General features: G+C 42.7%; 1 protein-coding gene across 1 annotated transcript in view; it reads left to right on the forward strand.

Annotated features, from left to right (window-relative positions):
• The window catches only part of ANAPC1 (anaphase promoting complex subunit 1), an 82,149-nt gene that overhangs the window by 23,689 nt on the left and 31,779 nt on the right, over window positions 1-26,681 (forward strand). The window contains exons 12-28 of the mRNA XM_015416134.1: window positions 648-738; window positions 832-897; window positions 3,465-3,608; window positions 5,590-5,730; window positions 8,181-8,241; window positions 8,717-8,904; window positions 9,896-9,970; window positions 10,503-10,768; window positions 11,807-11,898; window positions 13,435-13,583; window positions 14,596-14,674; window positions 14,774-14,810; window positions 16,156-16,226; window positions 16,697-16,875; window positions 17,574-17,800; window positions 24,223-24,341; window positions 25,212-25,483. Coding sequence (XP_015271620.1) covers window positions 648-738; window positions 832-897; window positions 3,465-3,608; window positions 5,590-5,730; window positions 8,181-8,241; window positions 8,717-8,904; window positions 9,896-9,970; window positions 10,503-10,768; window positions 11,807-11,898; window positions 13,435-13,583; window positions 14,596-14,674; window positions 14,774-14,810; window positions 16,156-16,226; window positions 16,697-16,875; window positions 17,574-17,800; window positions 24,223-24,341; window positions 25,212-25,483 — 2,257 coding nt within the window. The remainder of the gene's footprint in view (window positions 1-647; window positions 739-831; window positions 898-3,464; window positions 3,609-5,589; window positions 5,731-8,180; window positions 8,242-8,716; window positions 8,905-9,895; window positions 9,971-10,502; window positions 10,769-11,806; window positions 11,899-13,434; window positions 13,584-14,595; window positions 14,675-14,773; window positions 14,811-16,155; window positions 16,227-16,696; window positions 16,876-17,573; window positions 17,801-24,222; window positions 24,342-25,211; window positions 25,484-26,681) is intronic.

Consider the following 26,681-nt stretch of genomic DNA (forward strand, 5'->3'; position numbering starts at 1 on the left):
GCTGAAATGCTCCCCCAGTCCTGCTCTGTGAGGGCCCTCTCCCTCAGCAACAAGATGGGGGGGGGCATTTTTGGGCTGCTGCAGGGGACAGGGTAGATATATGGAAAATCACATTCTGAGGGCGGAAATCTTTGTATCTATGGAAATCTCTAGGCTCGATCCAACTCACAGTAAACACAAAGAATGACTGGCAAACCCAGTTCAAGCCATGGTTTCTCCATCAGTGGAGGAGGGTACCTTGAAGAGGGTCTTTCTGCTAAGGCAGGAGCATGATAATTCCATTAACCATGTCCCTTTCAGTGGGAGTAACTCCTCCCCAGCCTTATTTCTTCAAGCCAGGCTTTCTGATTCTGGTTTGCAGGCCAATTGCAAGCCTTGCTTTGTTAATTCAGGTGTCCTGCCAAGCCGAAGCTGAACTTCCTTAACCATAGTTCGGTGTGCTGTCTGAACAGAGTCCCTGTCATAACAAGATGCTTCCGTTCAACTCGCTACATTTATAAATTCTGATCAACAGTTGATATTTCACAGTCTTCAAAATTGGCTATCTTGATTTTTAGAAAAATGGCTGTGTAAATCCTGTCTTACTATATCACAGACATTTCTTATGTACAATTTTTGCCTGAAATATTCTCTTTCCTCGTGCTTAGTTGTGTGAAGTTTCAAGAGAGTAATGACATGTCGCAGTTAATTTTTGGCACTGTTACCAACATCCAGGCAAAGGATGCAGCTCCAGTAGAAGTATGTATAGAACTGGGAAAATAAATGACCTTGATCTTTTGGCAACATTTGTTCAGGTACCAGCTGTTTCATACCTTCTTTTGATATTTACAGAGTGTTGACACAATGCTGGTCCTGGAAGGCAATGGGAATTTAGTTCTGTATACTGGAGTGGTTCGGGTAGGTACAGCATTGTTTTCAGTTAACAGCCTTTAAAATTCTCTTGTGCGTTTTGATTCATAGATTGGTCTTTGATGCATCTGTATGCTTTTCAGTCTTGTGTGAGCCTTTTCGCTCTTTAATTTACTTCATATATAATTGTGTTCAGGTTTTGTTTTTCCTTCCAATTTTTATTTATTTCCAATCTTGGACTCATTTTCCATTTCTGAGACTGGATCCTGTTAGTCTTGATTGTCAGCAGAAGGCCTTGGCCTGTGTGCCTTTTTGTTGGCCCTCCATAATGACTGGTTGGCCATTGTGTAGGTTGGGATGCTGGGCTACATAGCCCACTGGTCTGATCCAGCAGGGCTTTTGTTACATTCTCACTTTGTATCACTTCTCATTCTTCTTCAGTCCTCTCCAATACTTCTTCATTGGTGTTCCTTCTACCCAATTCATTTTATACATGCTTCTCTAAAACCATCATTTATTCCCCTCCATGCTTCATGTAGAGCTGTATTCCTTGTGCATGTATTTAGTACTTTTTCCAAGAGTTATATTCAATAAATAGTAATTCCTCATCTCAATAAGCATTTTAAAAAATGTTTGTTTTGGCATTACCGCAATCTCATTAGCAAAGCATAGCCAGTTCATTTCCTTCCTGTTTACTCTGCTCCCTGGGATGATTTGACTGACACAACCACATTTAACTTTAGAAGGGGTAACTTCTTTCATATGTGAAGAAGAAACTGAAAGAAAAGGTAAGGAGGGTCAAATCCCTTCAGGAAGCTTGGAGAATATTTAAAACAACTCTCCTAGAAGCTCAGATTAAATGTATACCACAGGTTAGGAAAGGTACAAATAACGCAGGGCTATTTTTGGGCAGGAACGCACAAGAACGGAGTTCCAGCTGGCTCACAAGTTGGCCACACCCAGCAGGAACTCATTAGCATAATAGGCCACACCCAACAGCAGGAACTCATTAGAATTGGCTACATTAGGGGTGTGTGGCCTAACATGCAAAGGAGTTCCTGCTACAAAAAAGCCCTGGGTTTTGACAACAAACAAGGTAAACAGAATAACAAGCAAAAGGTGGGTGTGGCTGGATGCAAATAAGTATTTAAAAAGGCCTGCATGGTTAATAAACAAAGTAATGGAAGCAGTAAAAGGTAAGAAGGATTCCTTTAAGCGGTGGAAGGCTAGGCCAAGTGAGGTAAATAAAAGGGAGCACTGGACTAGACTAGATGGACTGGACTAGATGGACCCTCACTAGTCTGATCCAGCAGGGCTCTTTTAATTTTTTAATGGTTTTGCTTTTTAAAGGGGTTAGATATATATATTTTTTAATGTCTGTAGTCCATTTTTGTTGTGTAGTCTATTTTTGTTGTCTGTAGTCCATGTTTGTCTTTCTTTCTTTTATCTCCTTAATGAAAGGTGCTAGAGACTTGGGTTTTTTTTAAATGAAAGCTGGAATCCAGAGAACTTGTTACACATAGTGTCATAGCAATATATCAAAGTAACAATATCCAATTGCTGATTTTAAAAAAACCCATGGGAACAACCCCAATTGGTGCAGGGCAGAGGGGGTGGCTGCTGCTGAGGGACTGGGAAAGGGAGACCTGCCATGTGGAGGCCCCATTACAGTCACACCGTATTGGCAGCTGCAGCAGCAGCGGGAAAAACCACTACTGGCTTGGATCCGCCAGAGCATTCCTGTGGATGGAAGGATTAGCACCTACACAGTGCAACTTCCTTGTGTTCCCCCCTTCTACTGCAGCTTCAGATGCCCCCCCCCAATGCTGTTCCTGAGTGGTCTCATGTTCCCAAGGTGCAGTATTTTGGGGCACATTTTGTACCGTAGTTAAGGGGAGCAAGAAAGTCATACTCTGTGGGTGGAAATTCTTCTTTCTGTGGAAACACTCTGAGGGATCCAAGCCATTATGTTGTCATATGTAAACATTAAAGCTAGGTATCAGGCACATTTCTGTGTATTACTTTCCCCTCAAGAGCTCAGGGTGACATACACAATTGTCTTCTTTTTGAGATTTAAAAAAATCAGTAATTGACAAATTGTGATAGTGTTACTTATTTATGCGATACTGTTACTTATTTTAAATAATTAAAGTGACTACAGTGGCTTGAGGGTACAAAATGGCTGTCACCAAGACAGACGAAATGTGGAGCAACCCACTATGTGGGAGCCCTATTGCCGCTGCACTGAATCAGCAGTGAGGAAACCCTGTGGACTTGTCTCCTTGTGAAAGTTACCTTGGCCTAAGCACTGCCAGTGTTGAAACTGGGCTGACAGCTCCCATTAAACTTTACACAGCCTTTCTATTTCTTTTCTTTCTTTCTTTTTTGCAATATTTATTTTCGTTTTTCCATCAGATATATATCCTTTTACATAAGTATTCCTGCATACATTGGAGTCTAAAATCCTCACATAGACTTAATCCATTCATACAGACGCTTCCATCTTTCCACAAACACATTATCATCTTTACCTTGTAGCATAAGACTTAATTTATCCATCTCTGCCGTTTCTAGTAATCTACTTGCTAACTGTTCTATTTCTTGTCCATTACAAGGTAGGAAAGGTTTTCATCCCTGGTTTTCCTGCACCGTCCCTGTCATTGTCCATTTCAAACCAAATGCCGTGCCCAAGCACTCCTTTGGACAATATCAACACTCCTTCCAAGCCTTTGAATAAGCACCTTGGTCCCTTTGATGAGGTAAGGGATATAAAAATTTCTTTTTTGTTATCCTGATATCTTTCTGAGAATGTATGTGTGAGTGTGAGAGAAGCAAGAGAGACAGCAGGGGCATGCATGCATGCATTCATGCACAATATTATGGATCTCTTGCGATTCAAAGTTAAACACAGAGTAGTTTCAGGAATTCTGTCTCATCAGGTCATAGTATACTTCTTGGCCACTAACAAGTCATGTTCTACTTACTGGGTTGTACCAAAATATCACAGAATAGTTTGCAAAATTTCAGGTTCTTCTGAACTCTGTCAGACTGGATGGTAGGAAAAAAAGGAGGGGGGAGAGAAAGGTCTCTGGTCTGCAGCTTGTTCAGGAAGTTTTGCAGACTTAGTGAGATGAGGTAACTAGTTTAAAGCAGCACCAAAACTTGTTTGAGAAGAAGGAGGGGGAAGTGACAGTTTCTGTTAGAGAATTTAAAAGCCAGTGATAAATCATATGCATCTGCAGCACAAAACGGAAGGCACAAGTCCCTTAAAAGGCTGAAAGAAGAGGAGAAACATGGTGGTCTTTGTATTAAGAAACCTGGAGATTAATTTAGATGATGCACTAGATATAGAATCAGCTTGCAGTGTTCCCTCTAAACTGAGTTAGTGTGAGCTAGCTCACAGGTTTTTTTAGCCTCCAGCTCGCACATATTTGTCTTAGCTCAGGAAGGATGGCTCCAGAGCAAACTAATGTATGTAGTAGCCAAATCACTGGCTCACAACTTGAATGCCAGTAGCTCACAAAGTAGAATTTTTGCTCACAAGACTCCACAGCTTAGAGCAGGGCTGTCAAACATGCGGCCCAGGGGCCGGATCAGGCCCCCAGAGGGCTTCTATCAGGTCCGCAGTGGAACTGGCTGTCTTCTGCTGCTTCTTCCAGTTCTGCTGCTGTTGCGTCATTGTAGGTTTGCATCTTACAGATACACACCTGAACAGCATAAGATTGCAACAGCACAGACATTTTGATGCAGTAATTTAAAGCAAGAGGTGTCAGTTATCAGACACTGTTAAATAAACAAGATATTGCAAGAGTGGTAATGTTTTAAGCATCTTTTTATTTGAAGTTAAAAAAAAAACCCTTTGTGTTTGTGTCCTTTATAAAGTTTATATCTCCGCTACCTGGCATTACATTTTATGGCACACATGGCCAGGCCCAACAAGGTCTCATTTATGTCAGATCCGGCCCTCATAACAAATGAGTTTGACACCCCTGGTTTAGAGGGAGCATTGGTGGTAGCCAAACTTGATAATTTTATGTAGTGGTTGGCGGGCAAGACTCCCCACTCCCCCAAGTAAAATCACATCCCATATCATCTTCATTCAATTAAAGAATCCTTCTGTTAGATGACTCATAACACAGTCCTTTTCACAGTTAGTCCAGTGTAAGCATATTTCTTTCAGTGGGCTTAGTCTGGAGAAACTTTGTATAGGATTGTATTGTAAACTCAGTATTTTCCAACATACACAGAGGATCTAGGTAGTAACTGTATCAAAAATTGGTTGCTTACAGAGGATCTAGGTAGTAACTGTATCAATTGGTTGCGTCTAACAAAAGATGCCACCTGACTTCTGTGTTTGGAATTTTTCTGTGTTTCTTGGCCACTGATGGTGTTTTAGCTTCAGGCAGTCATTAGAACTTCCTCTTGCCATCCCAGAAACGTCATGTCTGCTTGATGAACACGGAGCAGATCCTTTGTTATGAGAGTTTTGTGGAGAGGAATCAGGACAAAGGAATCTTCTGACTGAGGGATGGAGGATTTTGCAAGAAACTGTGGACATTCTACTAAGTCCATAGGTTTGTGCTGTTGTTCCTGGGAGGTCACCTTTCGGTTGGCAGTCACATCTGGATTATTACCTCTCTGAAAATGGTTATAAAATACTTTGTTTAATCCTGAATCTGGACCTCTGGGGACTGCTGAGAAACTTGCTAAACATTACATCAAAAATTGTCCCATTTGCAGCAGGGAATGTTGTCGCCTGTTCCAGAACTGCGGGATTCTTCCAAACTTCAAGACTCCTCTTATATTGATGACTGCACTTTCCAGCAGCTTGCAACATTTATTCATTCTGTGAGAGATCCTGTCCAGAACAGAGTAACTCTGGTAAGTACAGTTCCCTCTAAGCTGCGCTAGGGGTGCTGGCACACAGAATTTTAACAGGTTGCTGAATGTTGTGAGGGTCTGCTCACAAGACATTTTTTCCTCTCGTTGGAAACAGTGGAGGATGGCGGCACCTCGTTCTGGGGCCCATAGAATTGGATCCCCTGATCCAGTCTTTTTGAAACTTGGGGGGTGGGGGGTGTTGAGGAGAGGCACCAGCAGCTATGTTGCAAATTTGGTTCCTCTACCTTAAAAAACAGCCCGCCCGAGCCCCAGATACCCCCAGATTGAGTCTCCATTATAGTTTATAGGGCCTATTGACTATAATGGTCCCCAAAAGCTACAATGGAGCTGGGAAAAATGATTTTTTTTTTGCACACTCCTATTATGCTTTTCAGTATGATTTGTAAGCTGTCTTGAGTCACAGGAGAAAGTGGAATATAAATATTTGAATAAATAAGTAGTTTGGGCAGGTTGATAACATTTAAGCAACTTCCTGTTAGTTAGGTTAGGTAGGGTTCTGACAGTAATTGTTCCTCCTCTGTTATACTTTACCTGTAATGCTGGTTGTCTTATTTCATACACACACACACACAAAAAGCAGACTGCAAGAGTCGTCCATCCGTCCCCCCCCCCCACAAGTGCTGGTATGTTTTCTAAGGCTCAGCAATGGTCCAGTATAGTGGACTGGGGTGGGTAGACCTGTTCTCCAGAGACCAGGTTACCAAGGTAGACCTGTTCTCTGGAGGCCAGGTCTACCAGTATAGTGGAAAGAGGTGGGTAGACCTGTTCTCTGGAGGCCAGGTCTAGCAAAATAGTGGAATGGGGTGGGTAGACATCTCCTGAGGACAGTGGAAAGGGGTGGGTGAAATTTAACTTGATTCTGTTTTCTCTTATAATGTTTAAGTTATTCTTAAAATATTGTTTAAATATAATTTAAAATAACTTATTCTGACATTTTTACAGGGTTATGGAAGTAATCTTCTAAAAACCTAATATATGCAATAGTCAAATGTATACTCGCTCACAACTTTAATGCTACTAGCTTTTTTCGCTCACGAGGTATAGTTTCTGCTCACAACACTGGAGTTTAAGGGAACATTCCTGGTAAGCCCACACCAGTCACTCTCCAATGGGATGTGGTAGTTTGCATTGGGGTATGGATAGCCTACTCTCAGATAGTTGCTCCTCTGTGAACCCGCTTTGGGCAAGTCACCATATCTCAACATAACAAAATTTGAGTCCACTGGCACCTTTAAGACCAACAAAGTTTTATCCACGGTATAAGCTTCCGTGTGTATGCACACTTCTTCAGTTACATTGGAAAAAAAGGATCCACTGGACTTGAATTTTGTTCTGTTGCTTCAGACCAACATGGCAACCCACCTGAATATATCTCAACATATTAAGGCTAAAGCAATTTGGAGGAAGGAAGGGGTCTACCTGCCCATTGTGACTGTGTGAGTGGGAAGTGTCTGTTACTGGGTGAAGGGCAGGTGCTCCAAAACTCTGGAACACCTTGTCCAAGGAGGCTATTTTGTTTCCTGTTCTTCAGATTTTTAGCAGAGCTACCTCTGAGGTTGTAATTACCTAGTTTGGAACACAAACTTGTGACTGCTTATAATGGCAGCCCTCAATCCGACACAGACATTGAGAACCTGTGAGTTCTTCCATGCCATAGATCATAACTTGAGTCTGAGAAGAACCCTTCCCCCACTCAGCCACCCCCTTCTCTTCACCTAAATTTACCTGGAAGCGAGGAAGGGACAGTGGTAGCAAGGTCTGTCTCGGGAGGTGTTTGCCTCCTTCCACTGTCCCTGTCCCCCCCGCCCCAGACTCAGGGGTGCCCTGAAGAACTGCGTTTCCTAGAGTTCCCTGGCCTGGGACACTGCTTTTGCAGCCTTGTAGGCATTGAGGGGCACACAGCAGAGGCCTTTGGAGAGAGACTGTCACTATCAGGTAAGTCTGAGGGAGAGTGGTATGGGGCAGAGTTTAAGGCTTCATGAGTAAGCTGGAGTAGTGGTACTAGGTCCATTGTACAGGTGATGAAACCGTCAGGAGCATGGTGGTTTTGCTAAATCTGGCATAGCGTTCAGATAAAAGCAAGATATTTTTTACAGAGCTGAGGGAGTCATCCCCCACTGGCAGTTTTTTGTTAGGCAATTTGTTCAGGATTTTTTTAAACTCAGTGACTGATCTAAGTATTTTTTTTATTGTCCTGTAATTCTTTCTGCATTTGGCATTATCAAAAATTACTCGCTGTTGTCTTGCCATTTTTAAAATTGATTTTCATCTTTGCTGCCTTGAATTATTTTTGGAAATTCAGAATACAGATTTTGAAGATACCTACAGTTTGGTATAAATCATCATTTATATTGTGCTGTGGCCTGTATGATTAATTCTGTCTGGAATGCTTTTGCTCTTTGTTTGACACTTGTATTTTCTTCTCACAGGACCTTAGTAATGGCTCAATGGTTAGAATTACCATTCCTGAAATCGCAACTTCAGAATTAGGTATGATTTGGAATTCAGTAAATAGAATTCAGCCTCTACTCAGGAGATTACTTCCATATCTTAAATGGGGCTCACTCCCAGGAACTGTGCTTGCCTGTCTTTTAACTAATGAATAGAACCCTTCCTGCTTTCCGTACCTCCCTGCCCCTCTCTTGCACAAGTTGTATCTGCCTATTGGAATCATTGTGAAGTCTTATAACATGGTGAAGACCAGCCAGGTTTCTCTGTATTTCTAAGCTTGTAGAACCTGGTTAGCAAGCCCCACTTACGATGCAGCCTGAACTGCCTGTAGGAAGAATAAGTGTCGGGAGGAAGCACACAATCACCTAGTCTGCTCCTTAAATCTCTTAGATAAGAGATCGCCGAGGTTACAGTTGTACCTGCTGAGCCCACTTAAAATTGATTGGAAGTGACAGAATGGATTGAACAGCTCACTAACGAAAAAGTTAAAAATTGTTTTTTCTTCTCTAAACAGTTAAAAGATGTTTACAAGGCATTAAGTATATCCTGCCCAGAGAGGTGGCAGTGCAAATGCTTGTCAGGTGGTATAATGCTTACAATGCACCAGGAGGACCGAGTTATTACTCCGAGTGGAACTTATTTGTCACCTGTCTCATGAACATGATGGGCTACAACACAGATCGAGTGGCATGGACCCAGAATGTAAGCAAATGTGCAGCATCATCACTGGATTTTACTCTTAAAGTCATCACTTGAGATATCAGTAATTTCCCCACTCATTCGGACAGTTGATCCAAATAGCTTTGACTGTGCAGCAGACAGACCTTATTGCTACTAACAATGGAGATCATATTGGACTCCTTCCAGAAAGTTTGGTTTTCCCCATCTCACATCTGGTTAGAATTTGTATGAGTTGTGAATGGAGCAGGTAACCAGCAGTGCTTTTCTAAGCAGAGTTACCACCTTTCCAAGTCTCTTGAAGTCGGTGAGCTTAGAAAGGTGTAACCTTCCATAGGATGGCAGTGTAAGTCCCTTGGCTTTGTGTGGATGGCTCTAGATCTCAGAGTAAAATGTCCTTTACAAAGTCTCTGCAGTTGTAAATTTGGAATCTTTTTATGGTTCTTAATCATGACAGTGACTTTTCTTGACGTTGCATTAACTAACTTGAATGACTTCTTTATTCTCGGGGTGTACAGTGATTTTTAGATGATGATCTGGGGACTGGATGTGTCGTTTCCCAAACAAATTGTGAAAGGGCAGGAGCCATAATTAAGTAAACTTGGTGCCGCTTATCCATGCAGGCTTCAAATGTGTGAAGTACATGGGCTAATACATAGTATTTCTTAGAAATACATACATTTCTATATTACAGATATGCTAATATACAAACTCTACAAGACAAGTGGGGAGTATCTCTTTTTCTTACCACTTGAAATGGTGTTTCAGCTGTGACCATTCTGCCTTGAATGACTTGCTAGGAGTTTAGTCTCTTGACAGAGTCTGATCTCCTTATGCTTTTGCTCTCAGTTTTGCTGACACACAGCATCCAAGAGGCTGTATGTATGTATATTCCACTGTGTGTGGAAGTGCTGCATGTCACCTTGTTGTTTTACAGATTTGTTTCCATGATTGGGGTTTTTAAAAAATGAAATTCAGTTGTCCTTACAATTATTTTCTTTCTTTTTCACTTTAGCTTGATTTCGAAGGGTCCCTTTCTCCAGTTATTGCTCCAAAGAAAGCCCGGCCCTCAGAGACAGGATCTGATGAAGTAAGGAGAGAATTAATTAATTAGTGATTCCTGACATTGTATAGACTACAAAATCATCCCATTTAGGAGATGTTGTTTCTCTAGGCTTGTGGACTGAAGCCACTGTTTTCATTGGTGTTCTTTGACGAGCCAAATCACATAGAAGTGATGAGATGAAGGTCTAGGATTAAATGACAAATTAAACACCAAGACACCACTGGCTCTGGATGGCATTCTTGAGGAAGTCAGATATAGGATTGTTTGTCTCCTTAAGTGGGTTAGAGAATCTTTAGATTCTGATGAAGTAGCATCTCATGTCTGAGGAAGCTAGCCCTTGCCTCTAAAATCTAATACATGATGTTATTTTTAACAGTCCACGAGTCTTTTTAAATAAAGTGGTTCATTTTAATATGACTCTTTCAAGAACCTTTTGGAGTCATTTGGGAAAATTATTTTTAATTCACTGGTTTGAATTTTTTTTTTCTTAAAGGACAAACTAGTACACACAATTCAGGATACATGATTATCCCAAATTATCTTTCTGTTTTTACAGGACTGGGAATATCTGATAAATTCAGATTATCATAAAAATGTTGAGTCTCACCCTTTGGCCAAAGCGCTGCAGCTGGATCCACTGGAAATGAAATCCCCAAAGGACAATCTTTCACCCAGCCACAGCTTGGATTCCTCTACTCTTCTCTTCCCCCATATCCCAACCATCTTCTGTGTACTCCATCTAATCTATGAGGAGCTCAAGCTGAACTGCTTGATGGGCGAAGGAATTCGTTCCCTTGTTGTTCTGCTGGTTCAACTGGCACGGTATGTCTTCTCAGAAACAAAATCAGGCTGGTTGTGTTGTTTGGTGATTGGCAAGAGAATTTGGACTTGGACTTAAAAATAGATCTAACTTCTTTTACAGATCTCATTAAGTAGAGTGAGCAGGTGAATGACCAGGACCATCTTCTGTCTAGGAGAAAGCCTTTTCCCTTTTTAATATTCTTTAGATATGGCTTGCTGTTCCCTTGCTGTAACTGACATTGTTCATTTTTATTGCAAACATGTTGTGTTAATGGCTTCTTCTGTACTGTAAACAATTTGGGTGTGTAAGGTATGGTATATTATTGGAAATGAGCAGATAATGTGCAGGGGCCATGGCTGAGTGTTAGAACACCTGCTTTACATGTAGAAGGGCCAGGCTCACTCCCTAGCACCTCCAGGTGAAGAATTTCAGGTAGCAGGTGTTAGGGAAGACTCTTTTCTGCCTGAGAGCTGCTGCTAGTCAGAGTAGATACCAGTGAATTAGATGAACCAGTGGCCTAACTTGGTATCAGGCAACTACATGTGTTGATAATGTCTGGCTGTATAGAAGTACTTCTTAATAAAGGATACTTAGCACTCAGTATGGTGCTTCAGGAACTTTAATCTTAGGGCTAGTTTACACACTACAGCTTTATTATGGAGTCATTATATGGTTGTCTTATGGAGCCCAGGGCCAGTCCTTCTGCCAACCCAGGTGGTGGTGGATTTTGATGTACCATTAAGGGGTAGCACAAATAACAGTGGTTTAATTAATTGTTATCTGTTTATCGCTGTTGGAGAATTGTTTGGGACTTATGTCTCAGGCTGTCTTCAGCTAGCTCAGCTTTGGCAACTCTTACTGTGTGGTGAGCTGTGTGGGTACCAGTGGCTTGGATGGCTTCCCCTTTTCCACAGCAATCGAATTGAATTGGAGGGGTAAAAATTGGCTAGATGCTTCTTCATCTTGTTCATACCTTTTAACAGTCTAATTATTAATTGTATGCTGGCTTTCAGGCTTTATATTTCACATGCTTTTCACATATGATTCCTCTTTTCTAGGGATTTAAAGCTGGAAGCTTATCTTGATTATTACTGCCGGGACTATCCAGTGCTTGTAAAGACTTCCAGGCAGACTTGCATAATTGATCCAGGTAAGTTTCAAGAGAAATCCTTGAATTCTTTGGGAGAAAGATATTTTTTAAAATCAGATTATTAACAGAGTCATTAAAAGTGGTTGAAGCCATGCTGCCAGGTCCCATCCATGGCTTTGTGTGAATAATTCCACTCTGAGTGAGTTTGGGAGCTTTCTATACCATATCCAGCAGGCTGTTCTAAAGTGTGGATGCAGCAGCTCAAAATAAGCACTCATGCACTGGCAAATTAAAAACCACGTGTTCATTGCATCCACCATGTAATACAGTGAGCAAAACATCAAGGGCCTTAATGCGGCCAAGTATTAATATCACTGTTTTGTTTAATTTCCTGCAGACTTAGAAAGCCGGTCACAAATGCCTAATGGTCATTGTAGCCCTTTATTATTCTTTAAAGTGATCTTTGTTTTCAGGCTGGTGATGCTGAACACACTGCATTGGATTTCTTCAGAAACAGCTTGCCTCCTAATAGTTTTTTCCCCTTTTTTCAAGTATGCTTGGTATTGTTGTTTGCTTCCCACAGGAATTGTGGGTTTTAGCAGTTAAAAAGGCCACATATTTCTGTTAATTTAAATGAAACTGCCTTAGACTGAGGCGGACCCACAGATTCACCTGTTATTTAATTTAGGTTATGTGTTCCTTGCCTTTCTTGTTCAAGAACTGCACAAAGTGCCTTACATTTGGCACAATATAGTCAAAGTTGTGACACCATAAAGGCAAGAGATTAAAAGACAATAGCAATCAATCCACAGTTTAAAACCAGGGTAGGAATCATTTTTAAAAGGCTTTGCAAAACAAACGTTTTGTTAACTGTCTTAACTGGCCTGTAGTGTGGGGGTCAGACTCAACCCATGGAGGAAGGAGTTCCAAAGAACTGGGGTTGCTGCCAGAAAGGTCTGCATGTGGGCTCCTACCCAGATGACCTTATGGAGCATGAAGTCACTTTGCCCAGTTATGTCTGTTCTGACTGGCACCATGGCGTCTCTTATGTTCTTATGTCTGTTCTGACTGGCACGAGCTCTCTGGAATCTTTCCCATCACTGCTACCTGAGATTTGGTTAGTGGAGATGCTAGGGATTGAATCTAGTGACTTCTGCTCGCAAAGCACATTCTTTGTCATTGACTCTCAGCCCTCCCCATTCTTCTTTCACAAACTGCATCTATAGTGAGCAATATTGCTCCCCAAATATTGATAATAATTAAAAATGTTGAACTTGAGGCAGCTGTATTCATCCATATAGCATGTGAGCAAACAGGTTCCCATGATGGCATCAGCAGGGTTCAGTCACAACAGAGGAGTTTTCTGATGGCTGTCTATGAGTACCACCCAGTTCATACTTGAACTGCTTCATGTACATGCAGACCTGGCTGTGGCTGGGAACTGCAGGATGCTGCTTCTGTGTAGGAGGGAAGTTGTGCGTCAACAGGCCAAGAGTGGCTAAATAATGTGAATTCCCATTTTGTTGTTTTTACAAGTGCTAAAGCAATTTTAATATTATAGTATGATGTGTATTACAGGCATTTATTATGATTAAGCCCAAACAGGTTTCATGCACCATCCTTCATTTTTTTCTGCTGAGCCTCCAAGTATTTTTCAATGGCTAAGCTCATGCCTGAAGGGAGAAAATGTACAACCTTATCCCTACTTACCAGGAATCTGTGAAAGGAGCAAGTTACTCGTGGTGGTACGTACGGCTACATCTGCAAGAGGCATTTGGTTTTTCAGATGCTTATTCCTCATGCTTCAATGTAATGACATCCTGTGGGCCCTTTGGAGAGTCCTTACCCCAACATGCCAGGGGGTTACTTGGAAAATGAAATCTCATGGGTGTCTAAGTACCTCCGCTTTCCCACTGAGCCATAAATCCATCTCAGAATACACACAGAATCAATAGTTGCCACCAGTGTTCCCTCTAAGCTGAGTTAGTGTGAGCTAGCTCACAGTTTTTTAGCCTCCGGTTCACACATTTTTGTCTTAGCTCAGGAAGGATGGCTCCAGAGCAAACTAATTTTTGCAATAGCCAAATCGCTCGCTCACAATGCCAGTCGCTCAGAAAGTAGAATTGTTGCTCACAAGACTCCACAGTTTAGAGGGAGCATTGGTTGCCACCACCTCGTAATCTGAAGTAGGTCTTATAATGGTAGAGATCCAGCTGTGATACCAAGTAACCCTTTCCAATCTCTCACGCTGAAGTGTTTGCAGACACTTCTTAAGTAATGTAGCTGAGAGGATCAGGGAAACAATGTGGGCTGAGGTAAGCTTAGGTAGGAACCCCTCCCCCCCCAATCTGAACAGAGTTCAGTTGAATGACAAGTTAAGATTTATTAATGAAACACGAGGAACAAAACTGTAGTCGAAGAAATAAAAGATCAGAAATGGTTCTGTCTCCTCACGCTTGCCTTAACCAGTACAGGGGCTCCAGATGATCCCTAGCAAAAGGCATCTGTTAGAGTTAGCACTCAGAATGTCTCTTTTTCCCTCCTAGCTGAAACTGCAGCAGAGATTCCAGGCAGGACTGCTTCTGCTGGCTTTGTAGACTCTCATTTTAAAAGTGTATCATGAAAATTCAGTGAAGGCCTCCAGAATGCCCCCACTGATTTTCAAATTGAGGTTGCTTTCCCTCTTCAGCTAAGATGAATTTGTGGGTTCCTTTTTATTACAGAGACGCTAACAATAGATTCCTTTTTTGTGAGCAGAGTGTTGTGCTATACATATTTGGTGATGAAAGAGCCGTATCAAATGAAGCATCAAACTATTTGACTAAGATAACTTCAGGTAACATAACTTTGAAACTTGCTGCTTGCATTCCTTCATAAATAAACATGGGGACTGTCTGTTTTCATCCCCTCTTTCTCTCTACCTTTCTGTTTTTAGGGCAGCGGAAACAGCAAACTGAACAAGAAGAATATGAGTAAGTTACTAACAAGTTGAATTTGGAAACTCTTTTGTTATTGGTAACCCCTAATCTCCCCCCACAAACACACACAATGGATTTGGGGAAGCATTTTGGGCTACTATGGGCAGGGGGAGGTGGGGAAATCACATCCCTGTAGAAAATTTAGTCTTGATCCAACCCTAGAGGGCTCACCTTGCTCCATTGTTCACTGGTAGAGTGAACCCACTTCCCAAGAGCTCCCAAATCCTTAAACTGGCTCCAGTCTCCTCTTTCTTCCCCTGTAAAACGAACAGCAAGGTTTTACAAGTGTCAGTTGGAGGAGAGGTGGAACTGAATACAGCACTGAGAGAAAGGATCATCTTCTCATGAATATTTTCTGGTCTGGACAGGCATCCCTGCTGTTGCTACCCTCTTCTCTGACTGTGGGAAGTGCCAGGACTCGAGCCTATGTGGAAATTACATTCAGGGGATATCTGTGGAAGGACATCCATGGGTGCAGTGCGGGGGAGTGATTTTTGTCTGTCTCCCACCCCTCCGTACTGTTCCTGAGGGTCCCCCATCTTCCAAGAGCAGCATTTCAGAGGGGAACGGGGACGTGAGGAAGCTCCCCTTTATTGTTGGAAATTCTTTCATCAGCAGCAGTGTTTGGTGGGATCCAAGGCACAGCTGTTGATTTAGGAGTCTTTCTTCCAATTACCATCTGCTAGGTGCTATTACTTAGTAGGGGAAAGAACTCTGTGTATGGACACAGCCACTCTTGCTGAGTGAAACAGGGACTAAGGGAAGCGACTGCTGTGCCATGCAGAGAGCAGTACAGATGGGAGGAGGAGCAGGAGGAGGAGAAACTTTCTGCCTTCTTCAGCAACCAGTGAACAAGCCCAGAGTTGGCGGACACCTAGATTTTTGCTCACCTCTTCTAGCATCATCATCCTTGCTCCTTGGCTGTCATTGAAGAGCTAGTGTGGTTTTTAGTAGCCTAACATCTGGGAGACCTGGATTTGAATCTCTTCTCTGCCATGGAAGCTCGCAGGGTGGCCTTGGGCCAATCACTCTTTGCCTTCCCTCACAGTGTTGTTTGCTTCGAGGATAAAAATGAGGAGGGGAGAATGATGTTTAGGCTGCTTTGGGTCCCTATTGGGGGGGGGAGTAGGGTATAAATAAATAAATAGTACTTACCCCTGCTGGATTTTTGTCAATACCTGACCTCTTCCTTCCCTGCTGCCCTGACCAGCTCGTATAAATTGTATGGAGCCCTGACACTTCTGTGTATAGCACTCATTATGCACCCAGTGCTCAGTAAATGTAAAACAGTAGTGATAACATGACGTTACTTTCAATTTGCCTTCCTGTTGTGATGCAGATGCAGTTCGAGGCACAGTACGTCTACCTCCAGCCTTGCTGAAAAGTTAGTTATCTGGATGACTAATGTAGGTAAGGAGATCTTGGGATGGGGGTGTACTATATATCAAAACAAATTCCCCTAGCTGAGGATTCTCAGAGATGGATGGTAGTCCCCCCCCCCCAGTATTGAGGGAAATTAAGAAAAATGGGATTGTACATGTCCCACTGTTGTTGCTTTGCAGGATTTTGTGTTTCACCCACCCCCGCCCCCCAAAGAAACCCTGAATGTATGGTCACAGGCAAAGAAATATGAATGACCTCTGTGGGAACCAGTGCTGTACTCCGACCCGACCCCTTCCATCTGTTTTAAAACAGCTGTCGGTTCCAGGTTGGGATTCTGCTGCAGGTTCTTGAACTCTTGCTGCAGTAGGCACATGGAGAATATTCCTCGCTCAGTTTTTGTGCATGGAGATAGTAATGGTATATGCATGGACATTAGTTGGAGCTATAGAAATTCGGATGTGAAATAATTCCAATGGTTGCACCATTTCTTATGCTAGGATTCACCTTAAGAGATCTGGAGTCTTTGCCTTTTGGAGTTGCTCTTCCCATCAGAGACGCAATATATCACTGCCGGCAGCAGCCTGCCTCTGACTGGCCGGAAGCCGTGTGTCTTCTGATCGGCCGTCAAGATCTGTCCAAGCAGGCTTGTGAAGGGAACTTGCCAAAGTGTAAAGCTGTAAGTATCAAAAGAAAAGGCAGGGGAAATTCTTTAAAATAATTTATTTAGATTTGATACTTGTGATGATTTTTCCATAGCTTTAAATTAAAATAAATTAACATTTCCAGTTTAAAAAATAATGCATCTTTATGGAAAGAAGGGTGCCCTGTGAGGTTTATGGCTGAGCAGGGACTCAAGCCCAGGTCTTTTCAATCTAAGTCCAACATTCTAGCTGCTGCACTCTAACCCTAGGCTGCAAATGGTGAGCCTGGGACTCTGGTGGAGCATCTGCTTTGCATGCCGAAGGTCCCAGGTTCCCCAGCATCTCTAGTTGAAAGGATTAGGTAGTCGGTGATGGACGGACCTCTCCCGAGACCCCGGGGAGCTAGTCTGAGTATATCAAATGGACCTGGATAGATGGATGGTCTGACTCACAATAAAGCAGCTTCATGCATACATCACACTGCATCTACAGCATGGCATAGTCCTATTTATCCTAGTTATCCTAGCGACGATCAATCACATACAACGACCCTATAAAAAGGATTTATCCTCACAATTCATGCAAAAATAAATTAAAATTATGTAAACGGAGAAACAGTAGACAACACACACAGTTCATGACTGCTGCAGTGTTCATGTATTTGTTAAGTGCTTCTGAATTTAAATTTGCTGGGTTTTTTTAACCTTCTCTCTCCCTTCCTTCTTTCCCAAAGTCTGACACCCAGGTGCTCTCCTCAGATGTGCCCTCCACGACAGAGTCGGAAGAGGAGGACGATGGCATGAACGATATGAACCAGGAAGTGATGTCGCTAATCTGGAGTGAAGACTTGAGGGTGCAGGAGGTGCGCAGGCTTCTCCAGAGCGCCCATCCTGTCCGCGTCAACGTTGTTCAGATGCCGGAAGTCAGCGACCACGAATACATAGAAGAAAAAGAAAACAGGTAGATCCTCTGTGTTCCCAGCAGCTTGTTTTATCGGCGTCATGCTGTGACGGTACAGAGGTTCCTCCAGCCTCTCCAGCGACCCTCCCGAACTCTGGGAGCTCCAAAGGGTGCTGGGATTAGCAGTGGTAGCAGCAATAAGGAAGTACCTTCTTGAAGAGAGACTTCCTCTTAAATAATTCACTGTTCAGTGGTATCTTCACCGTGCCCAGTGATCTGAATTGTTCATAAACCCATCCATCTGAATGTGCCCTTACGGTTTCCCTCCCACATGTTCTGAATATGCAGTTTATTGCATGGCTGACATTCCAAACCATCCATAGAGCCTTTATTTGGAAGTGTTCTTGGTCAGTCAACACCTTTAGAAATCATCTTGTGAAGCAGAAAACACAGATTGGTTGTTATTTATTTATGTTGTTCATAATTTCCATTTCTCACTGAGACTGAAGATGGATTACGCAGAGTAAGACAAATACAATCAACAGGATGGGAAGTCCATTAAACTATGTAATAGGGTTTGGATTACAGAAGTCTGAAAGCAAGCAGAAATCTTGAAACAGTTGAATCAAAGCTGAAACAAAGCATAAGCATTTAAATATGGTGTGTCAAACGATGCAGAAATTACATAGTTAGGAACATACTTATAGCAACCAACAGAACATAGCAGTATAGTCCACAGCCCTATATCGTTACCAAAGCATCTTTCTGAACCATTGGTTGCTTGGAGGATCTCTCTCTTGCCTTACATCAATGGCAGACATTTCAAATGAAGGGGGTGATGGGCAACAGAGTTCACTTGGCATACTGCATTGTTAAATTCACAGCGAATCATCCCTAGACTGGAAGAAAATAGAGAATTGTTCCATAGATTCCTTGGTATTGACAGTACAAGTGCAGTACAAGTGCAGAGGGCTTATAACTTCCTTTCTATAACAAATTAAGGTATATCTTAAAGACTAACAAAATATGTGGCAGGGTGTGAGTTTTTGTGAGTTACTGCTCACTTCTTCAGATACCTGACTCACGAAAGCTCATACCCTCACACGCAGTGACTCATGAAAGCTCATACCCTGCCACATATTGTGTTAGTCTTTAAGGTGCTACGGGACTCTTGCTCTTTTCTACTGCTAGACAGACAAACATGGCTACCCATCTTGATCTAAGGTATGTTTTGCCATTCTCTCTGTTGGCGTGATAACCCACTCTTTTTGGTGGAGAAAATTCATACCTCCCTTGATGTCTTGGGGTTCCGAGGACCCCTTTTCACATGATGTTTGCTGTGGGGGAACAGCATGTCACTTGGGTAATATGGGAAGCCACTGGCCATGTAAGAGAAGCCCTTGCTGTGGTTCCTTCCTCCCACATCTTCACTCCTGGAAACTGCTGGTATGGAAGAAGAGTTGGTTTTATACCCCGTCCTTCACTACCCGAAGGGATCTCGAAGCGGATTACAATCAACTTCCCTTCCACTCACAGTCATCTTATCAGGTAGGTGGGGCTCAGAGAGCTCTGAGAGAACTGTGACTGACCCGAGGTCACCCAGCTGGCTGCATGTGGAAGAGTGGGGAATCAAATCTGGTTCTCCAGATTAGAGTCTGCCGTTCTTAACCACAGCGCTATGATGGGTCTCTATAGCTGTATGGGTTCCTCCTACATGGGCCAGGATGTCTTGCATTACACAAGCAGCACAAGGAAGAGTTGTGACATAGAGCCAAACTAAATGTGATGATGGCCACAGGTTCATCCCACGGCCGCTGATGCCATTTTAGAAGAAGTTGTAGGGTTTTTTTAATTGCTGAAAGGCCCCGATCTGGATAGGCTTTGTGGTGGCACCAGGAGTCCCCCCCACCTGCCATGCCTTTTCAGGTACAGAAGTATTCCTATGGTTGAGGCATTGGTAGTTCATCTGGATTGGCCTCCCCCCCACCCCACCCCGGTCTTTCCTGGTTTTCTAGTCTGCCCACTCTGCTACAGCGTTAATCCATTACCTATCGACACAAATGACCTGGAACCCCTCTTTGGGAGAAGATGCACTAGTTAAAGTATTGGCTGCCATCTGGTTGATTAGTATTAACTGATGTTATAAAGGATTTTAATTGATTAATTCATACTTATTGTTTTAATATTGTTTCTGATACTGATGTTATCCACTCTGAGCCCTGCTGTGCAGGGGAGGGAGGGCTGTAAATCAAATCAAAAAGAAATAAATAAAAATGATCCTCCCAGGTTCGTTTCGGCTCTTTCAGCACTAGAAAAGGCACAGGGGGGCAAGGGCTCATGGGGCTGCCACTGTGTTTACCTGATGCCGATTGGGATCTTGTGGCAATATTTAAAAAACGGCAACTGCTTCGGAGGTGGCATCATCAGCTGCAGGATGGACCTTTGCCTACCATCACATTTAGTTTGGCTATGAGTGTAATGTGAGTCAAACAGTGAGAAACTGCTTCCTGCTCTGTGGCATATTTACCACACAGGGCTGTTTACAATTACAGGTACAGTGCTGTTACTTGATGACTTGTATGTGTGTGAGGGGGTTATCACAGATACACTGCTATAGATATGTATAATAGAATCATAGAGTCACAGAGTTGGAAGGGGCCACACAGGCCATCTAGTCCAACCCCCTGCTCAATGCAGGATCAGCCTAGATCATCCCTGACAAGTGTTTGTCCAGCCGCTGCTTAAAGACTGCCAACTCCAGTCAAGATTAAGCACTTATAACTACCTCCGATTTCAATTTTAACTATAGTCTTAATTCACCCTCTGAAATCGCAAGGATATATAAATGTTCAACTTTGGCTGGATCATGCCCCAAGCATAAACCTTCTCTAATAGCAGTCCCATAGGGACTCTGCTCCAGACTGCCTAATAGCTAAGGCTGACCGTACTTCAACAATAGCTCACTTTGAAAAATGGAGGATTTAATTCAGTCTTGAAGATCCACTGCTGAGCTGGCACAAAGCAGGGAGTCTCCAGGCCCCCCCGATCATCCTCGTCACGCTGCTCTGCACCCGCTCCGTTCTGTCCACACCCTTTTTGGAGTGAGGCTTCCAGAACTGCACATGATACTCCAGGGAACCCTGTCAAAAGCTTTACTGAAATCCAGGTAAACAACGTCAACAGCATTCCCTCAATCCAGTAAGCTCATCACTCGATCAAAGAAGGAAATGAGGTTGGTCTGGCAGGACCTGTTGGGGACAAATCTGCTCTGACTTCCCTGGATCACCAAGTTGTCCTTTAGATGCTTGCAGATGGATCCCTTTAACATCTGCTCCAGTATCTTCCCTGGGACAGATGTCAGACTGACTGGCCTGTAGTTTCCTAGGTCATCCCTCCTCCCTTTTTTGAAAATTGGGATAACATCTGCCCTCCTCCAGTCTTGTGGCACGTCTCCTGTCCTCCCAAGTGGTCTGGAAGATAAGGGACAAAGGCTCTGCAAGTGATGTAATGCTACAGACATTTTTTTAAGTTAAAATTTTAATTTTACCTTAGCAAGCATACAACAAACGTATATTGTACATTCTATAGGTAAACCTATGAACTTACAATTACCAAAATTTGAACAAAGGAAAGAAAAGCATTGCAGAAATAATTAATTTGATAATATTGACAGGTTCAAAAATGTGCTAATATACTATAATATTGCTTTGACTGCACCACTTCTTTTAATGTATCATTGCATGTCAAATATTCTAACACTGGAAACCATTGTTCCACAAATTTGAAGCTATAATGAATAGTCTCTGACAATGAGACTTGATCTGCTATCTTCTCCATTTTATAAAATAATCCCACAGTTTACAGTGCCTCTGCATGATGGCTGGCGGATGGACAGTTTTCCAGTTGGATGCTATTACAGATTTTGCAGCTGTCGATCAAACACCAATTAGATTTCTCTTTGGGGAGCATATATTAGAGTCATTCCAAAGATTCAGTAATATGGTCTCTAGGAGCATGCAAACCTCATCACCTGTTATTAATTTTATATGTTTCACTATCTCAGTCCAGAATTTTTTAATAAGCTTACAATCCGACCAACAATGAATAAAAGAACCCCTTTCTCCACACTTCTTCCAACAAGCGGCTTGATGAGCCACGTTAATGTGATGTAATCTTGCTGGCATCACATACCAGTATGTCAAAACTTTTATAGATTGTACTCTGATATTTACACACTTCAGTCAAAGTGTATTAGAACACCATATTCTCGTCCACTGTTCCTCTGTGAAGGACCGTGAACAATCTTGTTGCCAAGCTTTTTTTTAATATAATTTTTATTTTCTACATAAATCCCACAAAACTACACACTAACTAAAATTACAGCTATACAACGGCCATATATGATAATAATTGATATCTTAAGTCAAAGCTTTTCTCTTATTCAAGTTAAGAATAAAAATTCTATTCTGTTATTTCGATATGCAAAAAATTAAAATTATTAACAATGCAAGATTATGTAATGTAATATAAACATTTCTTCTAAAGTTTAAGCTATTTTCTGCCTTTCCCTCCTCTCTTCTTGCTTTTATCGTCTTGGCGTGGTTTGGGTGCTGCCTCTCCCAATTCTGATTCAGATTCTACTTCTGGGCTGCCATCTGCAGATGTTTTGTGGCTTTCCAAGCCATGCGAACTGTCCAGTTCTCCTTCTTCTTCCTCTGTGTTCTTTGTATCCTTTTTGGGTTCCTGATGTCTTTCCAAAAACTGCTTCGCTTTAACAAAAGAGTCAATCTTTTCTTTTTTGACTTTGTAGTTGAACATCAAGCCTTCAGGTAGTATCCATCGGTAGGTAGTGGAATTTTCCCGTTAAATCCCTATATTGTTTTCTCTTCTTCCTTATCTCAAATGGAATGTCTTTTAATATTCTGATGTCTTCTTCTTTGATTTTCAGTGTAGTCCCAGATGTTGCTTTCAATATTGCATCTCTTATAGATATCTTAGAGAATCTGACGTATATTTCACCAGGCAGGGTTTTTTTTCTTAATGAATTCTGAATATGTCCGATAGATCATATCCATTTCGCTTTGTAATACTTCCACCTTAATGGTACACCTTGTGGTACACCTTGAAATTTTAACACGTATGAAGATTTTTCCATTTGTAGCCGTAAAAGTTGAGTTTTATCTGAAGATCTTTCTTTTGCACAACTTCCAGTCTTTGATCAATTGCTTTAGTCTTGTTTTCAACTTCTTCTGTTCTTTTATTGGATTCTTTTAGCTGTTTTTGTAAAGACTCCAAGGTCTTGCTGATGTTAGTCATCTGAGCCACCAGAGGTCACAATGCAGTATCCAGCATGCCTGCAAAGTCAGTGTTCACTTCCGGTTTAAGAACCGGACATGCTGAGATGGCAGTTCCTTGTTGAAGCTTTGCTTTCGCTGCCATCTTTTCAGCCCGATAAGTCATTGTTTATGTTTTGTAAAAGTTCGTTTAAGTCTTTAGAAGTTTGTTCGCTCTAACACCTTAACAGTCTGGCATTGTACTGATTAAAATCAGCCATCCACTCAAACGCCGTCACTTTCTGCCCCCTCTTTAAATCTTTGCTGTTTTCAAGGGGTGGGTAGCTTCCCCCCCCTCTGCTTTTTCTTGGGGGCACCCAGGCTGGCATCTTAGTCATGCTCTGCTTCATCAGGTAAGAGAAAGTCTTTTTGTTTTCACCGGGTCTGTTGCTCGCTGGTCTGGTATGCTCGTCTCATGACCAGAATGGTACTGCATCGGCGGGGACATATAAGGGCAGGGAGGAGCCTTGATCCTTTGGCTTCGGCCTTGGAAGAGGCACCTCCAGCACCCCAGGCTGAGAGCCCCCTACAAGGGCTCCTGGGGGAGTCCAGAATCATCTGTACCCCCTCCCTGCCACCAGGTCACGGTCCGCTCTCTCCGGAGCTTCGGAGGAGCGCGCCCACCATCAAAGTGCCGAAACCGAAAGTCAATAAATTTCTCAAAGGGGTCACCACCATGCAATCAAAGAAGATACATGAGCCAGTGTACACTCAAATTAGTGAAGGGCGGGGTATAAATCCAATCTCTTCTTTTTCTCTTCAGCACAAACAAGCAAACCCCAATTTAGAGCTGCTTGTCTACTTTCGTTTTCTGTCCTCTTGGCACTCAGCTTTGCAAATTCATAAATTCATTCCTGTTTCCATAGTGCAGAAACAGCTCGAGTCAGCTCAAGTGGAATAACTGTGGTTTGTCAGTTCAGACATTGCACCAAACCAAAATGACCTGAACCTTGCCTACTGATTCTGGCTTGCCAGCTGGACACAAATGGTGGTTTGTCAATTCAGATGTCACACCAAGCTAGAATTAAACTTCTTTACCTATAGTTCGGCATGCTCTTTCAACTGAGCAAGCTGTATTTATTTATTTTAAGCAGTCCAGGACTAATTTTTAAAATTGTTGCATACAGTTAATTTGATTTCCTCCAACAGGCTGCTGCAGCTGTGCCAGCGGACCATGGCACTGCCCCTGGGAAGAGGAATGTTCACTTTGTTCTCCTATCATCCTGTTCCAACAGAGCCTTTGCCCATTCCCAAGCTCAACCTGACAGGTGAGTGCTGCCACAAGTAGCAAGATAGGCAGATTTATTGTAGGGGAAATGCACTGATGTTCAGCAGTGGCAGTGACTCTCTTCTGGAGTAGGCAGGCCAGTGACTCTCTTCTGGAGTAGGCAGGCCGAGGGGAGAACTGAGAGGGGAGGGCAGGAGTTAAGAATCTTCCAAATCACAATTAAAACTAGGATTGGGCATTTGACTAGTCAAAAAAAGGTGCGTTCCGCTGATAGGGCAAATATTGGTCAAGTATTTTTTTAAAGTATTGACTTCTTTAGAACAACAATTCCTTGGCAAAACCCTCCCAAACATTCTTTTCATGTAATTAATGCTTCTGAGAGAGACCCTGGTGTTTCTGAGGATTTTAAGAGGAGTTAGTCATGACCAAGGTAAGGCGGTGTGCACTAAACAAATTTAATATAGAGCAAATTTGACTTTCCCCCCTCATTTTGCACAATTTATTCTGGGGTTGCAAGCATCATTCCCTTATGTGTTAAAGTATCTTTTCAACCATAGAAAGATTAAAGACCTTTTAAAATGAAAGTCAAGTGTCTCAGTTAAATTCTGTGTTGAATACCACTTTCTGGGCTTCTCCATGTCTTTCTTCATGGCAGTAAAGTGTGTGAGCTCTTTCATCTTGTCATTTTAAGACAAATAGATAACTTGGAAGGATTTCTCTGACATAAGAGTCTATGGTATGCAGTCACTTAAACTAAAAAGTTCAGCTTAAAGGCTGTTTCTAAAGCATGTTACTTGCTGAGGTTTTTTCCACTTAAAAAAAGGAGCAAGCTACATAAAGAAGACATTCCTTCGTTACTTTCCTGGTCCTGTTTTTTAAACCTCACTAATTGTTTCATTGTTCTACACAGGCCGAGCTCCACCTAGGAATACTACAGTGGATCTTAATAGTGGGAACATAGATGTGCCTCCTAATATGGCTTGTTGGGCAAACTTTCACAATGGCGTTGCTGCTGGGCTAAAGATAGCACCAGCTTCCCAAATAGACTCTGCATGGATTGTCTACAACAAACCCAAAAATGCGGAACTAGCCAATGAATATGCAGGCTTCCTTATGGCACTGGGTTTGAATGGCCACCTCACAAAGCTTGCAACACTCAACATCCATGATTATTTAACAAAGGTGAGGCCTTAATTCACAAAGAAGAGGTGGAGAAGATGGTTTCCTTTATGCCGTTGTGTATGTTACCTTCTCCATGTCAAGGGAGAACCAGGTTTGGGTTTTTAATGAATTAAGTCTGGGTTTCTCGTAGCCACACAGCAGCTGTGGGGAACAGCTTTTAAAAAATGAAGGAGATCCTGTATGGCTCCTGCCTCCCCCTGAGTTTCCCATGTTTTTGCTGCTCTACATGCACAGAATACTCCAACTGTTCTCTATTTGGTTTTTTTCTTAGAAACACACTTTTTTTAACTTTTAGGATTTTTCTGCAAACCCGAGTCTGTTCAGGTTTGTAGAAATCTCTGTTTTATGTGTACATGGCTGTCAACTGTGGATTTAAGTATCTGCAGTTAGGGCATCTGCAGTTAGGGCCATGTTGTTTAGGGATGGGCACAAACCAGGAAAATGTAGTTGGGTTTGTGGTTCGTGGCATGCCTGGTTCATGAATCATGAACCATCACCAACTTTTAGCTGACAAACAACCTGATTCAGTTTGTGAGGTTCATGATGTGGTAGAACGCCCCCCTCGGTGCACTAGAGACACCAAAGTCACAGGGGTCTCTGGCTGACTCTCCTCTACCTGCCCTCCAAGTTTCGTGAGGATTAGATTTATGGAGTCTGAGTTACAGCCCCCCCCCCAAAGAAGGGGCCTCGAGGAAAGTGCTTTCTGGGGAGATTACAGGTTCAGGAGGTTCAGGAGTGTATAGAATGGATCCTGTGCCAGCTAGAGACATCAAAGTCACATGAACCTCCCTCAGATGCTCCTCTGCATGCCCTCCAAGTTCCGTGCACCGTACTAATTACAATCTGACCTTATTGATGAATTAACTAAACTTCAGTTCATTGACCTACTGATTAAAAGTTGAAGACTGTATATTGGCTTATATATATACTAGGGGGCGAAGCCCGTTGAGGAGGTAGACAACGGGCCGGCTAGAGAGGTAGGGTGGGTGGGTGAAGGGAGGAAGGGGGGAGGGAGAACGGTGGCCCCATCTGTCTTGCGAGGCAGGTGGGTGGCCGAAGGGGGCGGGTGGAGGAGGGAGGGGGGAGAGAGAGAAAGGGGGGGGGAGCGCCGCGACGGCGGCAGGCAAGCGTGCTGCAGAAGCAGCATACAAAGCAGAAGCGTGCCGCACTCACCTCCTCCCCCTCTTACCCATGCAGC

This window comes from Gekko japonicus, unplaced genomic scaffold, assembly GCF_001447785.1.
Source record: "Gekko japonicus isolate JY-2015 unplaced genomic scaffold, Gekko_japonicus_V1.1 scaffold339, whole genome shotgun sequence".
In the NCBI taxonomy this organism is placed as follows: Eukaryota; Metazoa; Chordata; class Lepidosauria; order Squamata; family Gekkonidae; genus Gekko; species Gekko japonicus.